Source organism: Cynocephalus volans, chromosome 2 (assembly GCF_027409185.1).
Source record: "Cynocephalus volans isolate mCynVol1 chromosome 2, mCynVol1.pri, whole genome shotgun sequence".
In the NCBI taxonomy this organism is placed as follows: domain Eukaryota; kingdom Metazoa; phylum Chordata; class Mammalia; order Dermoptera; family Cynocephalidae; genus Cynocephalus; species Cynocephalus volans.
The window spans coordinates 98,147,702-98,161,881 of NC_084461.1; the positions used below are offsets into that span (position 1 = coordinate 98,147,702).

Consider the following 14,180-nt stretch of genomic DNA (forward strand, 5'->3'; position numbering starts at 1 on the left):
TGAAAAAGATCATGGTGTCTGGGTGATGATATGGATTGGGGAGAGGGGAAGTATTTGCCATTCCATATATCAAGACTTATTACAAAAATATAGTAATTATAACAGTGTAATACTGACCCAGGATAGACAAATTGACTGGTGGAACAAAATAGACAGCACAGAAATAGACTCACACAAAACAAACAAACAAAACTTGATATGACTATGATAGATCTGTGTAAAAGGATAGGCTGTTTGATAAACAATCTTGGAACAAGTGGTTACCCATAGGGAAAAAGTCTAATTGTATCCCTAGCACCAACTATAAACAAAAGTCAACTCGATATGGATTAAGTGCTTTAAAATAAAATGTGCATAGTTTTCCTGCATAATCTCATTTATACTCCTGATGAGAAAATCAGGGTACAACAAGAAAGGGTGGAGTAAGAAATAAATCTCACCTACTTTCCACTCTTTACAGGGAGTATTAGTTTTATCTTGCTGCCATAACAAATTAACACAAATTTAGCAATTAAACACACAAATTTATTATCTCACAGCTCTGTAGGACAGAAGTGTGTCATGAGTCTCAGGGGGCTAAAATCAACGCATTAGCAGGGCTATGTTCTTTTCTGGAGACTCTAGGGGAGAATCTGCTTCTGTGTTCATTCAGGTTGTTGGCATAATTCAGTTCCACATAGTTGTAGAAACAAAGTCCCTGTTTCCTTGCTGGCTGTCAGCCGAGGGCCATTCCAGCTTCTAGAGGCTGCCCATATTCTTTGGCTTGTGGCCCCTTTCCTCCACCTTTAAAGCTAGCAATGGAGGGTTGAGTCCCTCTCATGTCTCATCTCTTCTGACTGCTCTTCTGCCACCAAATCTCTAACTCTTCTTCTATTTTTATCTCCCCATCTCAAGGTCCTAATATTAACACATCTGCAAAGCACCTTTTACTGTGTAATGTAATACATACAGGCTCTGGGGATTAGGACACAGACATATTTGGGGAACCATTATTCTGCCTACCACCGAGGAAAACCAAAGTTGTTCTCTGTTTGCAATAACACTATGTGTGGCTTGTATGTCCTTACACAATGCCTCAGCCCTACATGCAAGCGTGGAGAGGAGACTAGGTAGAAAATGTCCCCTATCTTCTTCTCATGTTCTTTCTGCTTACCTGTACTTAACTGTTGTGTTTTCCTTACCAGGATGTGTGAGGTTGATGCAGACAATCTCTGCATTGTCTGCATCTTCCTATCTGTTGATGCAGGCAAGAAGGTGAAGAATTTATAATTGATTTTCTAACACCCAACGCCAACCCAATATTTGGAACAAATGCCTTTCCTCTACCTACTCTTCAATTGCCCAAAGTTTAGGAAAGAGGTCTTAAGGGAAGAAGAGAAAAGAGTAAGGTAGGAGCAAAAATGTAAAGCCATTAAAAGAAAAACAGCAGCATATTCCCTCTTCTTTAAGAACTCATTCCAAGAAGATTCCATAATTGGTGCTGTGGTTTGAATGTCTCCCCAAGCTCATGTTGGAGCTTGACCCCCATTGTAACAATGTTAACAGGGTGGAAATTCAACTATGGTTATTTGTAAGTGGGGCCTTTAAGAGGTGATTGGATTGTGAGGATTACACCCCCATGAATGGATTTAATCCATTCACAGATGTATTGGTCCATTTTTGTATTGCTATAACAGAATACCTGGGACTGGGTAATTTATAAAGAAAAGAGGTTTATTTGGCTTATGATTCTGGGACAGCTGCATCTGGTGTGGCTGCAGGCTGCTTCTACTCATGGCAGAAAGCGGCAGGCAGACAGCACGGGCAAGCAGATCACATGGCAAGAGGAAACAAGTGAGAAGGAGGGGAGGTGCCAGGGTCTTTTTAAACAACCAGTTCTTGCAGGAACTTATAGAGCAAGAACTCACTCACTACCCCCACCCCCCAGGGAGAGCATTGATCCATTTATGACGGATCCATCCCCATGACTCAAACAGCTCCCAACACTGCCACATTGGGGATTAGCTTTCCGCATGAGTTTTGGGGAGACAACACATCCAAACTCGATCAATAGATTAATGGGTTAATGGTTTAATGGGTTATCAGGGAATAGACTGGAAGCTTCATAAGCAGAGCAAGTGAGCATGTGGAAATGCTCTTGCTCAGCCCTCACTATGTGATACCCTGTGTCACCACAGGACTCTGCAGAGAATAAAGCTGTCACCAGATGCACCATTTGACCTTGGATTTCCCAGACTCTGAAACTGTAATAAATAAATTTCATTTACTTATCAATTATCCAGTTTCAGGTATTCTGTTATAAGCAACGGAAAACTGACTAATACATTTGGGGTGAGGTTAAACAAAAGGAAGAACCTAGCTCATTTGAGTCATTTATGGGATGTCATTACATACTATACACAGTCTTAAATGATTCTACAAATGCTTCTTAACTATTTAAACTACACAGTACATGTGCATAGTTATGACCCTTTAAATGAGATAACAGGCTCAAAATGGTGGTCATTTATCAAAGGGAACAAGTGTCAGAGCTAGATGTTCCTAGGTCTGCTGACAGCCCCAGCCCAGGGAAATTTCCTCTCCCTGACTTTCCCCAATGAGAAGGCAAGATAAGGCTTCTTATAATCCCCTCACTGTACCCTTCAGCATTTTTAGATGACATTCTTGGTGGTGTCACTTTCCTTCCCAACTTTTCTCTTGCCCCAGTTGTTACAGTGACTTCCTAATGCAGGTCTGGAGTTATTTACCTTTTTGTGATTATTAGACATTTACTTCTGTATAGTCATTGTCCTCAAGTTGATTTTGTTATCATTCAGGCTAGTCCTTGTATGATGACCACTGGGTTGTGGACCTGATTTTTCTTTTCTTTTTTTTTTTAAAGCCACTTTATTGAGGTATGACTGTGATACAAAAAGCTGTAAGAATTTAATGTATACAACTTGATGATTGGAGATAAGTTCCTTTTCTTTTCTTTTCCTTTTTACAATTTTTTTTAGCAGTAAGCTTGAAAGAAACAAAGAAAGGTGCTGAGACTGTGGTCTCTGTATGAATCTCTGCTAGGACTTAGAGAAACAAGGAGACATAATTGTTACCAGTCAGCCTTTCTCAGTGCCCTTCTAGTCCCTTCAAGGAGATATGGTTACCAGAAAATAGCCAATTAACAATCTCTGCTTTATTTCTGTGGTGATAACTAATCAACTCTAAAATTTCAGCATAAAATCACAACTCCTTACCACAGGTACAAGGCCCTACATGAGCTCCTCCTGCCAGTCCTTTCTGCTGCATCTTATCACTCTGTTCTCCTGGCTCTGCTCCAGCCACACTGGCCAAGGCCTGCTGTCCCCAGATCCTGCTGAATGACCATCCACACACACTCTGCTCAAAGTTCACCCCCAGTCTTGCCATCAATACCCTAGCCCCATGAGCTACTACCGAGCACTTGAAATGTGCCTCGTCTGAACTGAAATGTGCTGGATGTAGGAAATAAACACCGGATTTCTAAGACTTTGAATAATAATTAAATATATGCTAAATATTATCATTTCAACATCTAATCAGTATAAAATTATTGAGATAAAGAATGCATAGGTTGATTTAACCTGTTTCTTTTTACATTTTATAAAGTGGCGATTTGAAAATTTACAGTTCCATTTGCGGTTCGCCCGGCCTTTCTAAGGGACGGCGCTGCTCTGTCGCATCACCCCCTCCCGCTTCCCTCTTAGCGCCTACACCGTGTGGAGTGACGGTGTCCACGTTCACCTGTTCAGTGTCTCTCTCGCCCAACCAGCGTCTAAGACAGCAACCTTGTCAGTCTCATTCCCACCTGATTCCCAGGCATTTAGGACAAAGCATGGAGCATAGTATTAACTAAATATTTTTGACAGAATGACCTTACTCGTCCTCAACTGCAGACAATGAGCTCTGTCTGTCATTCCCCAAAACACGGGGTCTGAAGTTCTTTAGGCTACGCCCGCTGCTCAGCACTGACCATATGCTCCTGACCCTGGGAGGAGAGGTGGTTGGATATCCACACTTGATAAACCTCCTTCTTGGCCCAAAAAACTGGACACACAACCGCAAAGGGGACTCAAGGTGAGCTCCCTCGCTTCTCAGTCCTCTTTCCGCTCGGAGACCCGCCCCACAGCCCCTCACTGGGCGCTTCTCCCTCCGGCCACACGGCGGCGTCTCGCCAGAGTGCGGCGGCCGATGGTACAGTCCGTTCTCCCCGCGCCCCTCGGACAGTGGGTTCTTCCAGTCGTAGAAAAGCATTGTGGGAACGTGCGGCAGCCTTTCCTGTCTCCGGCGCTATGGAGGTGATGAGCTGCGTTGCGGGCTCCGGGCTGGCGGCTGGCTGGGCCTCGGGGCCACATGCCCTCCCACGCCGGGGCGCCGGGCAGGGGAGCGCGAGCGCCCTGAGCCTGGTGAGGCGCCAGCAACAGCCAGGCCGGGTCTGACGGTTCCGGGCCGTGAATGCGTGGAGGACAGCGGCCTGGCCTCGGCCACTTTCTCCGCGGCCCGAGGCCGCCTTCGGCCTGCGTTCCCTTGCCCGGAAATGAGATTAGTTTAGGTGGAGTTACGTTCATTGATCGTCGACTATGTATGCCAGGGAGTTTGTAACATAGGCGGAGATTTTTTCCGTGTAAGCGGGAAGCCCCCCCCCCCCCCCCCCGTTTAACTGCCTTCTACCTGCTCTACCCCACCGTAAAGTAACTCAGTGTAGAAGCCAAAGCCATTCAAGGTGGAGACTATCACAACTGCTTACAGGTGCAGAACTTGGCGGAAATTGAATGAGTGTCGCCAACCTTGCAGGTGAGTTTTCAAGTTAGTACAAAAAAGACCCGTTGCCTCGGGTTTTAAGAGTTTCAGCCAACCGCTTAAAATACTCTGTAATTCACTTTTCATTACCAAGTCGGATTTTGGATCAAAGAGAAAACCTAGAGCTGGGATTAGTAAACTGTTCCCTTCCAGACTCTAATCAGCAGAAGTTCATCTCAGCCAGTTAGCAACCTGTGCCATAGAGCCGACCGCATGCGGTTTTTATGCAGCCTTTGTGTTGCCCATTCATTTTTGGAAACTAGTGAATGTGGTGTCAAAAAAGGCGTAAATTAAACACTTTGCGGCTTTTACTGCCCTTAAATTTTATATCTTTGGTGTAGGAGCTGCATAAGTAACAGTTCATGCTTTTATGTTGATTCGTTTACAACATGTGGTTCAGAGTCTGCTAACATTGTGTATAGCTTCTTTTAACCAGTTCTAACATTTCTGTTAGGTGAAAGATGAGTCCTTGAAGTACAGACACCTGCCAGCTGAATACCATCTGGGAGCACAGAGGTGACTTTAAGGTAGGGTTACTGCTGAAGTTTGTATCATAAAGCACTTTGTAATGGAAATTTTATCACCTTTTAAATAAATAGGTGTGCCTTGTCTAGTGAGTATAAAATTAACGTTAATGGTTCTTTAGCATTAGTTAGTGCTACATCTATAGTTATCCAGATAGATTATTTTTGTGAACATGTTCTAATTTTTCTGAGTAACTCAGAGAAACATACATAGTACTGGCATTCTCAATCGCTTAAGATTTATATGTTTCTATGTGTAGTAGCTAAAGTTCTTCCAAGACATGACTCATGTAAATATTTGCTTGTCAAATTGAGTACTTTATTTTTTCTCTTAGGATATCCTTGGTGAGGATTTTGAGAATTTGATCTTCACAAGAGTTGCTTGGAACATTTAAAAATTTCCAGGAGCCTGAGGAGTACTGAAATAATTACTTTTGGACAGTCCATAAATATGAATAAATATATTTAATGTGCTTGAGATTTGTGTTTTAAATGATCAACTCCCAGAAAATAGCTTTCTCTTACTGGAAGATCAAAGGGCAGGTTCCATCTCCCCAACAACTTCAAAATTATGTTCTATCTCAGCAGGTAAGATTCATATTGAGTGCTCCCACAGTCATTGATAGCCTTGTGAAATAGCTTGTGCTTGGCCCAAAGAGAAAAAAGTGCTTGCAGTGACTCATCCATGATGAATAGAACTAGACTAGCTGATTTCTGGGTCATAAGTGTGCTTTACTGCACTCACTGTATACTTTTTTCCAACTAGATTGTACACAACCTTTGCAAATCTTCTGCCTTCACTTTGCAGGAAAGAACAAATAGTATGTTAGGCATTCAAAAAATTTTATTGAAAGCACTGTACTAGGAGCAGAGAATACAACAGTAAGTACAACACAATTCCTCCCTTTGGAAGTTTACAATTGAGAGGAGGGAATGTCATCACAAATGTAAAACTTTTGTGAGACAAGTCCCATGGTAGGATTTGACCAAGGAAGAGAAACCTGAGTGCAGTCAAAACTGTGGCTCACTTGGGAGAGTGTGGTGCTGACAACACTCGGCCAAGGGTTAAGATCCCCTTACCAGTCATCTTTTAATTTTTTTTTAAGCTGAAAGTGGGTGCCATTTTTGCAAGGCTAAGTTAGAATGACGTGCAGAGGGAGGCCTTGGAGTAGGAAAAAAGATAGGACCATAAGTCGACGTAATGTCTAACATTTTTGGCTGCTTTCTCTCTTAGTACACTTATTTTTTTTTTTTTTTTTTTTTTTTAAAAAGATGACCGGTAAGGGGATCTTAACCCTTGACTTGGTGTTGTTAGCACCACACTCAACCAGTGAGCGAACCGGCCATCCATATATGGGATCCGAACCTGGGGCCTTGGTGTTATCAGCACCGCACTCTCCCGAGTGAGCCACGGGCCGGCCCCAGTACACTTGTTTAGAATTGGGTGCTTAATGAGGCTTATAAGATGGCTATGATGGGAGTGTTACAAGATAAGGCTGAAGAGGTAAGTAAAAAGGCCAGCCCACTTAAGTCTCCAGCTTTATTAAAGCAAGCAAGGGAAATTTGTGGTAGAAAAAAGTTTAGATTTGCAAGAAAAGGGAGGCAGGTGTGCCAATTACAGGCTGCTATTGTCTAGGCAAGAGATGACCAGCTTGGACCAGTGTGGTGCTAAAATTAGTGAAAAGATTGTACAGGGAAAGCCAACAAGACTTGGTCATACTGGAAGTGTCCATAACGACTGCTAGGTGTCTAGCTTACACATTCCCAAGAATAATGGATCCAGCTAGGGAACAGTATTTATTTGAGTTTGAATTACTTTTGAGAATCCAAGTGGCTTTGCAGTAGAACACTGCTCTGTAGTCTAAGCTACAGAAATAAATCTTACAGCCATGAGTATAAGCGATCTCCCTGGAGTAGAGGAATAGGGGCTAGGTCTGAAGTTTGAGAAACTGCAACAGTTTATGGCAAGATAGGATGAGTGGTAAAGGATGGTCAGAATGGTAGAAACAAAATAGGGATATATTAAAAAGCAAAAGAATGTTGCAAGGCCTAAAAATTCTTGAGATTTAGTGACATGGTGATTTTAGTGGAGAAGAAACTATTAGAGATAAAGTAGGAATTAGATGAACTGAGGACACTGGCTAAAGACAGTCCTTTCAAGAAATAGCTGAGAATGGGGGAGAGAAGAATGATAGTAGCTAGAGGGATTGTGATTGTGAAAGTTGGTTTGTTTCCATTTTTATTAGTCTTTAAAACCTAGTGGCAAGGTTCTTGCTGAGGAATAGTTTGAATACATTATTACAGGAGAAAGCAGAGGCAAGATGGGGAGAGAATCCAAAGCACAGACAGGAAAGGAAGGCAGAACTGGGTTGACAGCAGGTGTGGGAGAATTGTCCTGCATAAGCATTTCTGTTCTCCCTATAGACTGCAAAGTCATCTGGGGAGACTAAAGATCCAGAATAGTCACTGGGGAGTTTGATGGCCAGGCAGGGTGGAGATCATATGAGACTGAAAAGTCAGAGGTCAACTGAAATCCACACTTTTTTTCTGAAAACACAAGGACACTTCAAAAATTAAAAGCAACACTGAAAAACAAAAAAGCTTTTTACATTTGTAAATAACCAGTGGAACTTAATGCCACAAAATACAGTATTACAAAGAAAATTAATATTTATACGAATAAAAATACCTGCAGTCTGACAGTGATGCCTCAGTCCTTGAGCATCTGGGCACTAGCTGAGAACCACCTAGAGTTGGGGAGAACATTCTCCTCCCTCTTGGTGTACTATTGCACAGCAAGCCAGCTGCAGTCCAAAATTGCAGAATGTTGATCAGAAGTATCCAGTCTTGGTTGTGAACGGTCATCTTGTTTCAGGAAGGAAAATGTGGCATCAAAACTATGCTTCCAGTTAAAATAAAAAGGCCCTTCAGCACAAGTATGCTGTAGTTAAACCTTTAAAAGAAGCAAAAGATGCATATTTTCTTGTGCTGAAGAAACACTTGCAGGTTCAAGATATTTGAATAATTGTCTAATTCACAGTTTCAAAAGTACCAGTGGCACACAAACCCTTTCCCACCCCCGTCCCTGGCCCTTCCCTACGATCAAGTTTCTGTCTTGAGGCGAGAAGCTTGGATAGTTTTTATTGTTTTTGCTGTGTGTTTCCCAGCCGGATTGCTTGGAGATGTCAGGGATTTTTCTTCAATCAGGCTGTCTTTAGACCCGTTTCTTTTCTAAAATAAAATATTGGAAAAATACAGAAAGATTCAGAAGAAAATATAGCCAAATTAAGTATATTTTTAATTAATACATCAGAAACTACCAAGCTTAAAACATCAAGTTATATACAATTCAAAAATTTCATGATACCAAAAGTTCAACAAACATTCCCTCTATTTAAATCGTTAACTATAAACAAAGATTGTGTTTAATCTTAAATATAATAAAGTTAGTCTGACAGTTACATGCATAATGAGAATTTTTTTTCATGAAAATTAGGCATCATTTACCCAAATTAGTGTCATTTCTTTGTGAGTAATTCTAAAACCAGGTTCTCAGCCTTTCTACTTTCCCAAGGAAGGCAGAGTGATGAAGAGAATGGAGAGTGGGAGGTAATCTATACATGTTCCCTGATTATATTTTCAGTAGTCACTGAAAGAACAATGTCTTTTGCACAGTACTATGTCTTAGAGACCCCCATCCCTTGGAGCTAGACGTACCTGTCAGCTGGGGTGGGGAGACTTGGGACATGCGATATCATGAGTGACCATCATGGAGAAATGGGAGCTGAGTTACCAGAGCCTGGGTACCACACCCAGTACTTCTGGGATCAGGTCTTGTACATCTCCCACAACCACAGGTGGAGGCCCTGAGAATGACACAGTACCTCACACAGTACCTCTGCTTTACTTTGCTCTTACCTCCTAGAGACTGCCTAACCTGTCAGAAGAGGCTAACAAGCATATTTCCCTCCCCAAAAGTATATGGACACATAATGGACTACACTGTCCAGAACTCTCTTATTTTAAGATTCATTTGGGCTAAAAATAAACCATCTTTTAAGAAGTAGTTATGTTTAGGTGGGGGGCGGGGTTGGTCATCTTTCATCTGTTCTATGACTGGCTTAATTTGTTTTCCTGACATTCAAAGCAGCACTAATGGAGTAACTATTCTGCTAGGCATGGGAAGTATGAATCAATGTATTTGGGATGGAAGATTTCTAGATAGCCAGAGGTCGTGGGAAGAGTACACCAGTGAGTGTGAGAGAGGAAAAGAATATATCAGAAGAATAACCAGAAAAGGAGCTAGGAGGTGACCTAAAATGCTACCTTCTAAGTTCGTCTATGATTAGATCTCTCCCTTCCATCTGCAGACCTTAAGGAAATAAGTAAATCTAATCAGGTTCTTAATCCACTCCACTCTTCTTCAGCCTTCTGCATGAAAATGCGAGATGAGGTATAGGGCAGGCCACTGTGTGAATTCTCGCACCATGATCCAACTTAGGAAATGAGCTTTCCTGCTTCCACTGGTCACCCTAGCCCCTTCACACCATAGCCAGATTAGCGGCTTCCTTTCGGCACTCAGAAGTAAAACAAAAAAGGTCTGGCTGGCTAGCTAAGTTGGTGAGAGCACAGTGTTGATAACACCAAGGTCTAGGGTTCAGATCCCCATGCTGGCCAGCCACCAAAAATAATAAATAAAATCCAAATCTCTTTCCCACAGCCTTTAAGGTCCTGTGTTATCCTTGCCTCTCACTCACTGCTCAGACCACACTGGTCTTTCAGCTCCTCAAACCCAGGCCAGTTCCAGTGTCAGCATTTCAGGCTATGCACTTTCCTCTGCTTAGATCAGCCTTCTCACGTGGCTAGCTCCATCTCACCCACCAGGTCTCAGCTTGAACCACCACTTTCTGAGATGACCTTCTCTGGCCACCCTGTCTATCTAAAATGATTTCACCCCACTGATTCTCTAACTCAGGCCTTTGTTTCTTTGTAATGCTTAATTCTTCATTGTTTTGCCTGTTTACTTTTATGTATTGTAGGTCTAGGCCAAGGTTAGCAAGCTTTTTTTGTAAAGAGCCAGATTGTGGACTATATCCTGTCTGTGTCACATATTACTGTTTTTTTTAAAAAAAAAAAAAAAACAAATTTTTAAAAGTGTAAAAACCATTATTAGCTCTTGGGCTGTACAAAAACAGGCTGTAGTTTGCTGGCTGCTCAGACAAACGCTTGACACCTCTTAGATATGCTCATTGGATAGTTGCTGGATTCAAAACCAAAGGTGTCCCAGAGACAAGCTTAGTATCAGTGCCACTGTCAGAAGATGCCTGTGAGTGGTTCTTGTGTGCAAAGTGAAAGCTATTCTTTCAACATTTAATGTTTATAAGTTTTTATGAAATTCCTGAGTCATGGTGATTAGTTAGGGAGTCTAGAGTAGTTGGAAAAACAAAAATAAAATAAAATTCCTATTTATATTGAAACCAATTAAAAGACAAAAAGAAAAGTCTCAGAAGGATAACAGTGGTTAATGACCCTAAGAGGTAGGTTATCTACATTGTATAGAAATTGAACCTTAGAAGTTATGTAACTTGTAGCATGCGAAGTTACTAACTTGTAGCATGCAGAAGTTACATAGCATGCTCGAAATTATATATGGAGATGAAGACACACAAATAAGGCAGGTCAGTCTGAATGCAAAGCCTAAACAATTCATCATAAATATCATTTTGGAAACGTGCTACCAACTTGAAACACATTGTTTGAACCACCTACTAGCTCCCCCAGATTTATCTAATCAAATGGGTAGATTGTTGTAGAAGCTGTGTTTACCGCTCAGATCTCCATTCTGGACTTTGGCATTCATTCCCCCAACTGCCGGGAGTGTTGGCTGCCTTACAGCTCAAAACTGAGGCCCGTCCTCAGGGATTGCCCCTGACTAAAGAGAGCTACCTCGCCCAAGGTCATGCCCCCCCCCCCCCAGGAGCACCTCTTATCCAACATCTGCTAATGGTCAGGGTGAGTGTAAGTGTGTTAAGGTCCAACCCCCTTATCTCAAGGTGGGATGAACGTGAAGGGCCATCTCAGCTCCAGAACTCCCCCACAGGATCAACTTATGTCTACTGGGACTGCGTTACAGTTCAACTCTTGCCTCTGCCCAAACCCATCTTCTTTCACTCCTCAACAAGTGCTGATCCTAAGGGCAATTTCCAACAAACTTTCTGCATGCAAATTTCCATCTCAGGATCTGTTTCTAGGGAACCTAACCTAAATTAGCACAGATCTTGCTCAAGTCACTGATAAAAATGAAATGGAGCAAATGAAAGGCAGTACATGATGAATACTGCAGGGGTCGGGCTTCTTAGGTGGTCTATGAACTCCATGAATTTAAGTACAAAGCTGTATATGTGCTTACATGCGTTTTTATGGGGAGAAAGACAATAGTTATAATTGGCTTTTCCTAGGGATCTATGATCCAATCAAGACTAAAAACCACAGCACTGCAAACAATGAACAAATGGGCCAACATTGATCCATCATAAACAACTTTTAGAATGGTTGTTTAACCAGATATATTCCCATTCAACTGTCTTATTCAGCCCACATTTTTTCCGTATTATTAAAAAATATACCATGAGAGGTGGTGTCAAACGCCTTCCTGAAATGTTTGCTACAGTGGTTGTGATATATCAAATTCAGTTGAGTGAAAAATTGATTTTGTTGAGGCAGCTAGGTGCTCTGCTATGTCCTTGAATTCCTTTTTAACCACATTTTAAAACATTTCCAGGAAGAAAGTAATTCTATTTGACGGAGAAGACAGAAATAATAGGACTTGAGGAATTCTTCTGTCTGCCCTCAGTTAACAGAAGGACATATGCCCCCTATGCGTCTATCACTTTCTCTTTGTTTTCCTGGCTCACAAAATACCCAGAAGTATTTCATTTTTATTGGTGAAGCTATTGTTTCTTTATTCTGGCTCCCAATGATCTTTGTTATCCTTGGCTTTGCCCCAAGCCTCAGATAGTTTTTAGAGCTTGCACTACATCTAGTTCTTGTTCCTAACGTTACTCTTCCCAGATTGTGCCTGGGTTCTTGATCATGCACTCCCCACTTCTCCTCCTATCATGTTCCCTAAATGTTTGTGTGTGCGTGTGCGTGTGCGTGTGCGCGCACGCGCGCTTTTCAGGGGGTGCTGGCCATGCCCGGGGATGGGCCTTAATCTCAAAACATCCTTCTCCCCTTACATGTTCTTTTAAAATACAGAGCCTCAGAAGGAAGCTGAAGATTCACTGCCCTGCCTCCCCAGAGCAACTCCCCAAAGCACAAAGTGCTTCTCAAAATTGTCATCAGTATGGCACCTTCTTAAAACTTTATTCTTACTAACCTGATGAACTGTAGAGCCACCAGATCCCTGAGCATCCGAAGAACGAGTCACCGGAAGTGGTGGTACAAGATCCGATTTTGAACTGCAGAGAGTGAGTTTTAGAATTAGTAAAATTAATGATTGGAACAGTACCTAGAATCAGAACCTACGTTGGAAAAGGGTGACAGCGTAGACACACAACATTTCCACCATCACAGAAAGTTCCTTTGGACTGCACTGTCCTGCAGCCATGAGGGTCCAGATGTCCTCAGGCCTGCCCACTTACTTCACTTCCGACAGCACTGACCGCTCTCCATCCGAACACTGTGACCTGCGGTACTGGCGGTAACTCCTAGGTGAGTGAGAATGCCTGATACGGACCGGGTCACCTTGAGTCCTGAACAGCAGCCAGAACACATGGAAACAAACACACCAGAAGTCACAACAGGATAATCTGGAATTCTTCCTTAACGTTGAAATCGCAGGAATAATGACTTTTAAAGTTTTAAAAAGAACTTGACTCCTGGGCTTTGAAAGCCTTAGTTACTTAAATTTCACAAGTTAATAGAAAAACACTCCCTTTACCATACATGAAAATGAAGCTATTTATAGTATTTGTATGTACATGTGTGTATATATATATTTTTAATCAACAATTTTAAGTGAAATTATTCCTCACAGTTAAATTATTTCCAGTAGTGTGGAAGAAAAAAATCTATAATGCAAACAAAAAAAGTTAGTTGTTGTCCTAGCTACTAACTAACTTGTCATTAAGAATTCAGTCTTTACTTGAAAATAACTGAAAGTAAATCTTAAATGTTCTTAAAAATAAGTATGTGAGATAATATGTTAAATAGCTTGATTTAATCATTTCACAATGTATACAGATATCAAAACATCATACTGTATACCATAAATATATACAATTATTATTTGTTGATTATACCTTATTAAAAAAAGAATTTATTCTTTAGCCGAAAAGATGGGGAGGGTGACCGGGGTGCATCAACCTGCTATTTACCCAGGATGGGAAGGACACATGGTTTGCAGAAGGGAAATAAAGCAATGAAGCAGACTCCCACTTTCTCGTAACCAATTATATAGCCAGGCAGAAAACAAGGAAAAGAGGTATGCTGCAGCCTACACTGACCGGTGACTAGGGAACCCTGTTGGGCATGCACGAAGCCTGTTCAGTGTGCTAGTTCTATGACAGGGATTGGCTCAGGCTTAAATGACAGGGTTTTGCAGTCAAAATAATTCTATTGGTGTTAAAATAATGGATAAAAATAAACTTTATTACCAATCAATGAATACCTCAGAAAGGTAATTTATTTTTAAATGACATTATTCATCACAAGCCAACTTGGACCTACCATATACAAAAAGACACCTAATAGGAAATGGCAGTGATTGTAGTGCAGAATAATAATTAGCTTTAATACACCCTTTTCTACCTCTTTCCCTACCGTCACTTTTAGTTTTAG

The 14,180-nt window shown here is 41.6% G+C and overlaps 1 protein-coding gene, 1 long non-coding RNA gene and 1 other non-coding gene across 3 annotated transcripts in view; 2 read left to right on the forward strand and 1 right to left on the reverse strand.

The window, feature by feature from the left end:
• The first annotated feature begins 4,305 nt into the window (after positions 1-4,305).
• Positions 4,306-5,817, forward strand: LOC134371041 (uncharacterized). The gene is made up of 3 exons (XR_010022695.1): positions 4,306-4,809; positions 5,270-5,342; positions 5,675-5,817. It is a non-coding gene; the product is annotated as an uncharacterized LOC134371041 (long non-coding RNA).
• LOC134371383 (small nucleolar RNA SNORA13) lies at positions 5,044-5,176 on the forward strand. The gene has a single exon (XR_010022809.1). It is a non-coding gene; the product is annotated as a small nucleolar RNA SNORA13 (small nucleolar RNA).
• Positions 5,818-8,441: 2,624 nt separating the features above from the next.
• EPB41L4A (erythrocyte membrane protein band 4.1 like 4A) overlaps positions 8,442-14,180 on the reverse strand; it is a 234,511-nt gene continuing 228,772 nt past the window's right edge. Inside the window, exons 21-23 of the mRNA XM_063087716.1 lie at positions 12,983-13,093; positions 12,718-12,799; positions 8,442-8,570 (exon numbers count right to left, since the gene is read on the reverse strand). Coding sequence (XP_062943786.1) covers positions 8,442-8,570; positions 12,718-12,799; positions 12,983-13,093 — 322 coding nt within the window. The remainder of the gene's footprint in view (positions 8,571-12,717; positions 12,800-12,982; positions 13,094-14,180) is intronic.